The following is a 12,738-nucleotide window of genomic DNA, read 5'->3' as shown; positions in this document are numbered from 1 at the left end:
ATTTTCCATTAATCTTTTTAATTCCCTGACTATACGCATGCCTTGTGATTGGGCTACACACAATCCACAACTAGGCTATAAAAATAAATAAAAACTATTGATCCTCTTTGGATGAATGATATGCCTACTACTGGTGTTTTCTGAATTGTTTCATTTCTTTCTGAACAGAAAATAATTCTATAATTTTGGCAAATGTATTTCAATTTATCAGTGGTGAAATAAATGATTAAGAGCAATGCTGAAGAGATGACAGTTGCAGGCTCGTATCTATCAGAGCAGAGAGAGGTCACAATGTGAATGTCAAGTCTAGTTCTATGAGAGATACAGGCGCGCTTCTCTCTCCGACCACAGGCGTTGGTCTGTAGACCCTACAATGTTTCGCAAACCATAAACCGTGTCGGACCCAACTCGAATCAATTCTTACTGTAGAATATCAGGCACGTTTTCACATTACGTTTTTTAGGAGCCAGAATTAATACAAAGCAGGCAACTTGAATGAACTCTGATTGCTTTTATTATAATTTTTACATTACAAACAGTGGAAATCATTTTTCATGCGAAGAGAGCTACCGCATCATGGAAAATGGGTTCCGGAATGAAAAAGTCCAAACGAGGTGCCGGGTCCTGTTCCATGGAAATTCCCCAAGTTTATATTGTTATGTTTCTTGCGCTTGATGGCTGAAATCGTTCGAAGGGGTCTTCCAATAAAGAGCACGTGACTTCTCACTTTTTCCCGGTCCTGTTCTTGTAATTCAATACAGAGCCAAAATATAATGTGAGACAACTGACCGCTGCGCCTGTTGAAGAGTTGGGCTGTAGTATGCATGTGGGGACTGGACACTTGGACATCAGACACTGACCGCAAGGAATACCTACATTTTTCTACGTCTTTCTGGGAATAAAATATTAGTTTAATATCAAATGTGTGAAATAATATTTAGTCGGATTTTTCTTGGGTTTCCCGTACTTCTCCTCTGGATGGCAGGTACAGTTAGTTTTGTTATACCGGTATTGAAAGATTTACGAATTTCAAGCAGAATAGGAACATTGATAACGCTAAACTATACCAGACATTCCAGTTAAGAGGGGTAAGAACAATTCAAATCCGCAATAACTGGATCGTCTTTCATAGTGCCCAGAGAGATAAACTAAGAACCAATAAAACGTTTTGGAATAACCAGGAGAGGGCAATGTAGTAGCGAATAAGATCTGTATGCTGGCAGGGATGATGATGTGACATATGACACAAAATGTTTATTTTTATTTTTAAGTTGTGTCTTAATGGTTATGTCTTTGTCCAATATAAAACGTTCTAAAATGTATTTCCTAGATTTCGATTGCTGATTAGCAACTGCCTTCTGAAAAAGGCAACTCATTTGAACCTCTTGTTAGTTTACCATTCAGCATTCTAGGCCTAGACATAGGATAATTTTAGTTTAAAGCTACAGTATGTCTGCTTGAGAATGCAAATTAGCTGATTATGGTCTCTGCCATGTGGTCTGACCTGTAGGTGGGCTGGCACATGCCGCCTGTCCTCTTGAGCTCAACCCTCCCAGATTGGTGGTGAGATATGGAGACTCAGTCTCAGTCAACTGCAGCACATCATCCACAGACCACGAGGGGATGGGCTGGGAGGCCACATTCGGAGGTACAGGTTTAGAAACAGATGTCATGGTTGTCACCTGGACTGTGAAGAATTTGACAGACTGGACAATACAACCTAAATGCCACATCACATCAAAAGATGGAGAGCAGTGTTTGGTAACGTTCCCTGTCATTTTATACAGTAAGTTGTTTTTCTTTTGCGTCTTGTAGTGAGTTTGGTCAGTGAAAACTATTATTTTGTTCTCACTACATGTAACTATTTTGTCTCTAGAGACTCCAGACAGAGTCTCCATCTCTGTTCTGAACCACTCTGGTCCCATGGTGGAGGGGACACAGTACCAGCTGCAGTGTGACATTCAGAACATCGCTCCTCTACAGAACCTGGTTGTGAAGTGGTACAAAGGGAATAAACTCTTAGATAATGTAATTTACAGTAACGTCAATAAGAGACCAGAGAATGTGTCAGCTACTCTGATGATCAGCCCCAGTAGAAATGATGATGGAGATCAGTATAGATGTAGAGCAGAACTGGACCTGGGACCAGAGGGACCACAACCCCATCCTACAGTGACATCAGAACCTCTCAACATTACTGTGCACTGTGAGTTTATCAATACTCGATCTTGCCTCTGTACCCCTGACCAGGAGGGAAGTTCTACAACTGTATACGTTTGAAACTGTCTAAAAGTACCTCCTTTTCTCCTCAGACGCTCCTGAGTTCCTTCCAGAAAATAACACAGTGGAGGTGAGTGCAGGCAGTGATGTGTCTCTGGACTGCAGTGCTGAGGGGAACCCTCCTCCTGAGCTGAGGTGGACCAACAACACTGCAGAGGGAAATGCCATTGAGACCACTGTGGGGCGCCTGCGTACTCTCAATATCTCCAGAGTAACAGCTAATGCAACTTACAACTGCACAGTCACAAATAGACTGGGCTCCATCACCAAGCAGATACATGTCTTAGTAGATGTACCTCCACAACAACACCCAACGATGTTCTCCACAGCACCCTCATCTCCAGGAACTATGACCACCCTTCCAGGAACAGCCAAGCCAAAAGGTATTTTCCAGCTCATCTCTGTGCTCACATGATTTAATTCACCCTCACTTATCTCACAAGGCAGAACAGTTTATATTTGATGTGGATTTCACATTGATGTCTTCATTCTTGGCTCCAAGGTGGCATAGCAGTTCAGACGTCTTTTGTCCTCGTCTTGTCGTGTCCTGTATATATATATATATTTACAACTTTTTCACATACATTTTATTTTTATTTTCCATCAACTCATCTTCAAAACACTCTCCTGCAACCCGCCTCACCAATGTATATTTATAAAAAAGTATTATTTACCTCAGATCTGTAATCCTCCAAGAAGCTAGCCAGAAACTCCAGGAGGCTGGCCTGAAACTAGCCAGAAGCTAATCCAGAAGCTAGTTCAGAAGCTAGTTGGCTCCTTTACTGGCAAGTCGTTGGTGTTCAGCTAACCACGGTTTGTGGTCATCGGCTATCCTTTGGCTCGAAAGTCTATCGCCAGTTCTGTACGGCGCAGCGCGGCTCGGAGCGGAGCATACCGGACCAATTTTTCTCTCCATGTCCCTGGATTTCGACTGCTCTCTGGACATTCATGCCCGGATCTCACAGCTAGCTAGCTGCTATCCGTGTGACTATCGGCCTTCGTCGATTCCGGAGCAAACATGAATTGTTCCGGAGCTAGCAAGCTCCGTCAATCACTCCTGAGTTCCATCAATCGCACCTGGGCTGCAGTCGCCTATCCGGACCCGTTTTGCTGCCTTCGCGGAGCCCCACCGGGCCTTCACAACTGGACTGCCGACGTTATCGGCTGGCTCCTCCGTCGCGACGTTACCTGAACGCCCATCTGCGGCCTGCTAACCGTTAGCTGTCTTACCGGCTGCTATCTGAATAGACAATCGGACCATTTTTTTTATATTTTTTTATTTTTTATTTTTATTTTTATTATTATTTTTTATTATTATTATTATGTTTTCTTCTTGGGCCTCTATAACTATATCTATTGTTTTTATTTTTGTTGTTGTTGTGTGATTTGGATTGATCCCCTCTACCACACGGAACCCCACTAATCTACTGACGGAGCGCAGGAGGTGGCTAACAACAGACCTCCATCCTATGCTAGCTTGCTACCGATGCCCTGGCTAGCTGTCTAAATCACCAACCAACCTCTCCACTCACCGGACCCTTTTGATCACTCGACTAAGCATGCCTCTCCTTAATGTCAATATGTCTTGTCCATTTCTGTTCTGGTTAGTGTTTATTGGCTTATTTCACTGTAGAGCCTCTAGTCCTGCTCACTATACCTTATCCAACCTATTAGTTCCACCACCCACACATGCAATGACATCTCCTGGTTTCAACGATGTTTCTAGAGACAATATCTCTCTCTTCATCACTCAATACCTAGGTTTACCTCCACTGTATTCACATCCTACCATACATTTGTCTGTACATTATACCTTGATGCTATTTTATCGCCCCCAGAAACCTCCTTTTACTCTATGTTCCAGACGTTCTAGACGACCAATTCTCATAGCTTTTAGCCGTACCCTTATTCTACTTCTCCTATGTTCCTCTGGCGATGTAGAGGTGAATCCAGGCCCTGCAGTGCCTAGCTCCACTCCTATTCCCCAGGCGCTCTCTTTTGACGACTTCTGTAACCGTAATAGCCTTGGTTTCATGCATGTTAACATTAGAAGCCTCCTCCCTAAGTTTGTTCTATTCACTGCTTTAGCACACTCTGCCAACCCGGATGTTCTAGCTGTGTCTGAATCCTGGCTTAGGAAGACCACCAAAAACTCAGACATTTTAATTCCAAACTACAACATTTTCAGACAAGATAGAACTGCCAAAGGGGGCGGTGTTGCAATCTACTGCAAAGATAGCCTGCAGAGTTCTGTCCTACTATCCAGGTCTGTACCCAAACAATTTGAACTTCTACTTTTAAAAATCCACCTCTCTAAAAACAAGTCTCTCACCGTTGCCGCCTGCTATAGACCACCCTCTGCCCCCAGCTGTGCTCTGGACACCATATGTGAACTGATTGCCCCCCATCTATCTTCAGAGTTCGTGCTGCTAGGCGACCTAAACTGGAACATGCTTAACACCCCAGCCATCCTACAATCTAAACTTGATGCCCTCAATCTCACACAAATAATCAATGAACCTACCAGGTACCTCCCCAAAACCTTAAACACGGGCACCCTCATAGATATCATCCTAACCAACTTCCCCTCTAAATAAACCTCTGCTGTCTTCAACCAAGATCTCAGCGATCACTGCCTCAATGCCTGCATCCGTAATGGGTCAGCGGTCAAACGACCTCCACTCATCACTGTAAAACGCTCCCTGAAACACTTCTGCGAGCAGGCCTTTCTAATCGACCTGGCCGGGGTATCCTGGAAGGATATTGATCTCATCCCGTCAGTAGAGGATGCCTGGATATTTTTTTTAAATGCCTTCCTAACCATCTTAAATAAACATGCCCCATTTAAGAAATTTAGAACCAGGAACAGATATAGCCCTTGGTTCTCCCCAGACCTGACTGCCCTTAACCAACACAAAAACATCCTATGGCGTTCTGCATTAGCATCGAACAGCCCCCGTGATATGCAGCTGTTCAGGGAAGCTAGAAATCATTATACACAGGCAGTTAGAAAAGCCAAAGGCTAGCTTTTTCAAGCAGAAATTTGCTTCCTGCAACACTAACTCAAAAAAGTTCTGGGACACTGTAAAGTCCATGGAGAATAAGAACACCTCCTCCCAGCTGCCCACTGCACTGAAGATAGGAAACACTGTCACCACTGATAAATCCACCATAATTGAGAATTTCAATAAGCATTTTTCTACGGCTGGCCATGCTTTCCACCTGGCTACTCCTACCCCGGACAACAGCACTGCACCCCCAACAGCAACTCGCCCAAGCCTTCCCCATTTCTCCTTCTCCCAAATCCATTCAGCTGATGTTCTGAAAGAGTTGCAAAATCTGGACCCCTACAAATCAGCCGGGCTAGACAATCTGGACCCTTTCTTTCTAAAATTATCTGCCGAAATTGTTGCCACCCCTATTACTAGCCTGTTCAACCTCTCTTTCGTGTCGTCTGAGATTCCCAAAGATTGGAAAGCAGCTGCGGTCATCCCCCTCTTCAAAGGGGGGGACACTCTTGACCCAAACTGCTACAGACCTATATCTATCCTACCGTGCCTTTCTAAGGTCTTCGAAAGCCAAGTCAACAAACAGATTACCGACCATTTCGAATCTCACCATACCTTCTCTGCTATGCAATCCGGTTTCAGAGCTGGTCATGGGTGCACCTCAGCCACTCTCAAGGTCCTAAACGATATCTTAACCGCCATCGATAAGAAACATTACTGTGCAGCCGTATTCATTGATCTGGCCAAGGCTTTCGACTCTGTCAATCACCATATCCTCATCGCCAGACTCGACAGCCTTGGTTTCTCAAATGATTGCCTCGCCTGGTTCACCAACTACTTCTCTGATAGAGTTCAGTGTGTCAAATCGGAGGGTCTGCTGTCCGGACCTCTGGCAGTCTCTATGGGGGTGCCACAGGGTTCAATTCTTGGACCGACTCTCTTCTCTGTATACATCAATGAGGTCGCTCTTGCTGCTGGTGAGTCCCTGATCCACCTCTACGCAGACGACACCATTCTGTATACTTCCGGCCCTTCTTTGGACACTGTGTTAACAACCCTCCAGGCAAGCTTCAATGCCATACAACTCTCCTTCCGTGGCCTCCAATTGCTCTTAAATACAAGTAAAACTAAATGCATGCTCTTCAACCGATCGCTACCTGCACCTACCCGCCTGTCCAACATCACTACTCTGGACGGCTCTGACTTAGAATATGTGGACAACTACAAATACTTTGGTGTCTGGTTAGACTGTAAACTCTCCTTCCAGACCCATATCAAACATCTCCAATCCAAAGTTAAATCTAGAATTGGCTTCCTATTTCGCAACAAAGCATCCTTCACTCATGCTGCCAAACATACCCTTGTAAAACTGACCATCCTACCAATCCTCGACTTTGGCGATGTCATTTACAAAATAGCCTCCAATACCCTACTCAACAAATTGGATGCATTCTATCACAGTGCAATCCGTTTTATCACCAAAGCCCCATATACTACCCACCATTGCGACCTGTATGCTCTCGTTGGCTGGCCCTCGCTTCATACTCGTCGCCAAACCCACTGGCTCCATGTCATCTACAAGACCCTGCTAGGTAAAGTCCCCCCTTATCTCAGCTCGCTGGTCACCATAGCATCTCCCACCTGTAGCACACGCTCCAGCAGGTATATCTCTCTAGTCACCCCCAAAACCAATTCTTTCTTTGGCCGCCTCTCCTTCCAGTTCTCTGCTGCCAATGACTGGAACGAACTACAAAAATCTCTGAAACTGGAAACACTTATCTCCCTCACTAGCTTTAAGCACCAACTGTCAGAGCAGCTCACAGATTACTGCACCTGTACATAGCCCACCTATAATTTAGCCCAAACAACTACCTCTTTCCCAACTGTATTTAATTTTAATTTATTTATTTATTTTGCTCCTTTGCACCCCATTATTTTTTATTTCTACTTTGCACATTCTTCCATTGCAAAACTACCATTCCAGTATTTTACTTGCTATATTGTATTTACTTTGCCATCATGGCCTTTTTTGCCTTTACCTCCCTTCTCACCTCATTTGCTCACATTGTATATAGACTTGTTTATACTGCATTATTGACTGTATGTTTGTTTTTACTCCATGTGTAACTCTGTGTCGTTTTATCTGTCGAACTGCTTTGCTTTATCTTGGCCAGGTCGCAATTGTAAATGAGAACTTGTTCTCAACTTGCCTACCTGGTTAAATAAAGGTAAAAGAAATAAAATAAATAAATTCTTGTATGTTTTTACAGTAGTTACCTTTCCTCTTGAGCTCAACTCTCCCAGAGTGGTGGTGAGATATGGAGACTCAGTCTCAGTCAAATGCAACACATCATCCACAGACCATGATGGGATGGGCTGGGAGGCCACATTCGGAGGTACAAGTGTAGAACAAGATGTCAACGTTGTCACCTGGACTGTGGATAACCTTACTGATTGGACAATAGAACCCAAATGCTACATCAATCTCAATGATGGCGAACAACCCTCAATAGAACTTCCAGTCATTCTCTACAGTGAGTATTTTCCTCCTTGTGAATGTGAAAGGTATGTTTCTATTTAACTGTATATCAGCATTGAGGGTTTTTTACATTGTTGACCTCCACAGAGACTCCAGACAGAGTCTCCATCTCTGTTCTGAACCACTCTGGTTCCATGGTGGAGGGGACACAGTACCAGCTGCAGTGTGACATTCAGAACATCACTCCTCTACAGAACCTGGTTGTGAAGTGGTACAAAGGGAATGAACCCTTAGATATTGTAACTTACAGTAAAGTCAGTAAGAGACCAGAGGATGTGTCAGCTACTCTGATGATCAGCCCCAGTAAAGATGATAATGGAACTCAGTATAGATGTAGAGCAGAACTGGACCTGGGACCAGAGGGACCACAACCCCATCCTACAGTGACATCAGAACCTCTCAGCATTACTGTGCACTGTGAGTTGCTGAGAACTGTTCATATATACAAACCACGCTAACGTTGTATAACGTTTGATAATATCTTGTCTCGAAGCACATTCCGTAAGTGCCTAATGTTCTACGGTGAAGTCTCACTCCACTGTCTTTTAATGTTAGAAGAAAATAATCAAACTTACAATGGTGTTTGTTTCCTTCACTGCAGTAATTCATTCAAGAAATGTGTTGTCATATTTTCACCACCCGCCTTTTTACTCCCTCCCTCTCTCTCTCTAAGATAAGCCATGCATCAATGCATCTCGACTGCCAGTGAGGATACCTGTGTTCAGGGGCTATCCTGAGGAGTTAGTGTGTGAGGCTGAAGGTTACCCACAGCCCAGGATAAAGTGGGTCTATGACTCTGCGAATCATGTCAGTGAGGCGGGAGGCAACCTGACTGTCTTTGAGGCAGGGCTCTACAACTGCACCGCCACCAACGACATGGCGACGAGCTTCATTGTGGTAGAGGTGGTTTTAAATGGTAATGGAACCTTTATTAAACTCTATTAAACCCTTTAGTAACCCATTATTTACTGTTTATGAACGTCTTGTAGGACGTTTTCTTCTTGCTGGTCTGCTTCCTCCTCCCGTCTTTCTGGTCTCCTTTCTCTCTTTGTGTCTGCTACTCTTTGGTTGACGGATGAATGTTCTCTGAACAAATTGTCTTATTAACTTTTCACTCTGCAGTTTTCCTCATTGTCCTTTACCCGTTGACTAATCCAATACCTCTTAGTTACTGGTTTCTGAACTGCTCTCCTCCTGCCACATTCTGTAGTCAGATACATGTAGTATCTCTGTTGTACATCTCTGTTGTGTGAGGGAGTTTGAACCAAAGCTGAAAAACATGAGGAGATGACGAGGGGACAGTATATTTTCGTACACATATTAGATCAGGCATCAAACAAACTCCTTGGGGAGGACACCTGGTGAGGCTAGGTAGAAAATCCATCATTCATTGAAGAGTGTTGGGTAAAGTTGTTGAATATTTGGCAGTTTAGCTCAGTACTGACTGTTTCCTTGTAGAAGACTATTTGAAGGGTAAAGTTGAGCAATGTCCCAACTCTTACGGTATGTTGTAGATCTACCCTGACTTATTCTTTCCTGTTGGAGGAAGTAGGATAAATCAGTGTATTGACGCTTCTCTATTTGATGGTGAAAATGGTTCAGTCTGAGGTGGCGCCAGAACGTTAACAGAGTGTGATGGATTAATGGGTGTTTGTTGTTATGTCTCTCTGGTCACAGAGGACTACCTGCGCCTCATAGCGGGCTTCGTGGCCTTCATGGTCGTGGTCATCTTGGTCATCTTGGTCGTCATCTACTTCATCTACTACAAGAACACCAAGATGGGCCGCTACAGCCTGAAGAAGGCCAAGCTCAGCAGCACGCCCAACGGCAACGTGGCGCAGAACGACGGCCGGGACACTCTGCTCCCGATGACTGAACTGTCTCAGCCAAACATCTACTTCTAGGAGAACCGAGTTTTATTGGGATGGGCCACTGAATGAAGAGCCCTCTTTCCCTGCTGAGAGACTAAGTGACTAAGTGAGAGACCAAGTGGTTGAGGTGGTTGAGGGGCTGGTCACAACTCATTCAGCTGTCAGATGCAGGTCTGGATTGTGATAGTTGGGAGTGTCTCCTGACTCTCCTCCAACCTCCCTATGCTTCATATGCACTCCCTTTCCTTTTTAGCACTAAGATGTTAAGTACAGATCAGTCCCTCTATTTCCCCTTCTACTGAAGAACCTGATGAGGTAGAATAACCTCTGTTTTTAGTGTGAACTATATGATCTATTCTACACATTCAAAGTGTAGCTGATCTTTTCTCTGAAGGACAAGAAGAGGCAGAAAATGGACAAGGTGAAAGCTTTTTGGGAATTGGCTTAATTGAAATATATGTTTTATATGACTGGTTTGTGTTGCATAAGCACCAACAAGGGAATTGTTATGTCATTTTGAATGTCTTTTTTTAGTTTGGTCTGATGACAATGTAATTTCTATCACATTAAGCAATTGCTTGAAGAGCAGCACATGGTTGAAATTGTGAGAATGTCTCCTTTGCCTGGATGTGATGTCTTGCTTGTGACAAGAAGCTTGGAGTGTAAACCTGCAGTACAATGGGGGCTGCTGAGGGGAAGGCGGCTCATAATAATGGCTGGAACGGAGTGAATGGAATGGCATCAAACACGTGGAAACCATTTTTGATGTATTTGATACCATTCCACTAATTCCACTCCAGCCATTACCACGAGCCCGTCCTTCCCAATTAAGGTGCAGTATATGCACACAACCTCTTTAGGTTGTGAGCACAATGATCACTGAAACCAATTAATGTAGCCTACATGTGAAAAGTATTATTTCCCCAGAGTACGAATTATATCGTGACATGAAGGGGGTCTCCAGTTTTTTACGTGACTTCCTACATTTTTTTTGGGGGGGGGACTAATAGTAAAGATGTATTGTAATGGTAAACATTATTACCTTTTAATGTGGCATGAACACAAACAGTCATGATGCGTTCATCTGATTCTCAAAGAAATCACTTCAAAAATGAAGCTACCTGTGCACTTTTGTCACAAAATAATTCCAGCTTCCAACAGTGCACCTGCCATTTCATGAAGGGAAAGAGACATCTGTTACAAAACACCAAAAAGTGTGATGACATTCGGCGATTGTCAGGAAGCCTACACTCTTGTAGCCTGAATTCATTGATGCATCTTGCTGACAAATTGACAGAAAAATATATATAAAAATCTGGACACCTGAAAAGGGGCTGAAATACGGGACGCAACTACAGCTGTCTGTCCCAAGCTTATGCGAGGGCCCAGTTGAAACATTGTTGCAAAGCTCAAAACAGACATCAGAGAGGCAGACAGGCGGAGAATGAATGCGATTGAAAGAACAGTGGGGAACTCATTTAGGGGAGCTCATGTCTCATTTGGGGGTCGGAGCAACTCTGTTACTACTCTACACTGTTCCACTGCATCTGGAGTGTTCAGTGTTTTAACTGCATCACTGTAATGCCTGACTGCATGTGAGTTCTGAATGTGTGGAGGTACAGGCTGGTGGCGGTGGTGTATCACCGTCCAAACTGCAGTAACTACGTGATGCCATCGCGTCAGCATGGACCAACATCCCTGTGGAACGTTTTTTGAATCCATGTCACCGAACAATTCAGGCTGTTCTGGAGGCAAAGGGGGTCTGACCTGGAACTAGATGGGTGTACCTAATAAACTGGCCAGGGAGTGTATATAACTACAATGTAAATGCATACGTTTTAGGCTACTTCATGTAAACTCAAAGCCTTTTGTGTATGTAATGTAAAATATAGAACTGTATATTTATTAAAGTCTGTAAAAATTAATGCCTCAACATTTAAGGGCCCATAGAGTACCTGGCGAATAGATTGAAAGGGGGGGGGGGGGGGGGGGGGGGGCTTATAAGGGAAGGAGAGAACATATTGTACAAAGGGATGGTCAGTATCGAATTTCTATCAATATTGGTCCTCTGGTTGTTAGGAGAGAAAGTATCTCCCCTGATCCCCTTTCGCCACTGTGTGTAGTCTACACAAACTTCTGTGGCTTTTGTTTCACAGTCCTCTCATGTCAATACTACTGTATTAAGAAACCTTTTGTATAATATTGCTTTGAGTTATCATTAAAATATTTAGTTTTTTATTATGATAATTATTGTTGTATTCAGTGGCGACCCGTCATTTGAGACCCATATTTTTAGCAAAACAATGATATATATACTAACAACTTAGGGGCGTGCTTGCCTGTTTTGCATGTTATTTTGGCATTTATACGTGTCAAAATATATATATATTTTGGTTAATAAAGCTGAATACAAACATGGTCTCTTTCTTTGTTTTTTTGAGTAAGGCAGCTCCAAAATGCAGGTGTTTCATCACAGCTCAATGCTTTCTGTGGTGGTGGGGCGGGTCAGCAGAAAATAAGAACAATTCGCTGTGATTGGCTCAGTGTTCTGTCACTCATGGGGACCTTATGCAATCGCCAAGCTTCAGTCATTAGTAAGGGTAGACATACAACATTTCAGGCCTTTGGGTCCTGCCATAGAGTTATATTAGAAGTGCCCTTCCAAGAAGGCTCAAGGTCATTGGCCACAAAAATTATGTCAAATCACATGTACAGTAGCTTTGATTGGACTGATCATGTCAACATTATACTTTCCTAATCTTAGCTAGTAGTCATCATCATGAATCATGTCTACTGGCAAATCCTTTTTAATCCTTGTCATATGAAGAGAAATAATGAAGAGAAAATAAGGCCATTCGACAAACATTACACAACAATTTGGACTGCTGTTGGGACTCTTTATGTAGGCCCTAACAGTTTATGGGCACCTTTTGTCACCGTTATAGTGTAATTCATGTGTTGTGTTGTGTAGTGTAGTGGCTTTGCTGGCATGCATCCCACTTTTTTTTTTTGCCCCACCAAGATGTACATGCTAAAATCG

The 12,738-nt window shown here is 43.5% G+C and overlaps 1 protein-coding gene across 1 annotated transcript; it reads left to right on the top strand.

Moving 5' to 3' along the window:
* The first annotated feature begins 383 nt into the window (after window positions 1-383).
* On the top strand, window positions 384-12,117 carry LOC109898512 (intercellular adhesion molecule 1). The gene is made up of 8 exons (XM_031834191.1): window positions 384-985; window positions 1,511-1,786; window positions 1,877-2,206; window positions 2,313-2,663; window positions 7,559-7,822; window positions 7,915-8,244; window positions 8,501-8,743; window positions 9,505-12,117. Exons 1-8 carry the CDS (start codon window positions 922-924, stop codon window positions 9,729-9,731), a joined length of 2,085 nt encoding a protein of 694 aa, XP_031690051.1. The 5' UTR covers window positions 384-921; the 3' UTR covers window positions 9,732-12,117.
* Window positions 12,118-12,738: the final 621 nt, after the last annotated feature.

Source organism: Oncorhynchus kisutch, linkage group LG10, assembly GCF_002021735.2.
Source record: "Oncorhynchus kisutch isolate 150728-3 linkage group LG10, Okis_V2, whole genome shotgun sequence".
Classification (NCBI taxonomy): domain Eukaryota; kingdom Metazoa; phylum Chordata; class Actinopteri; order Salmoniformes; family Salmonidae; genus Oncorhynchus; species Oncorhynchus kisutch.
Note: the sequence above shows the minus strand (reverse complement) of the source record. Positions and strands in the feature narration are given on the sequence as shown.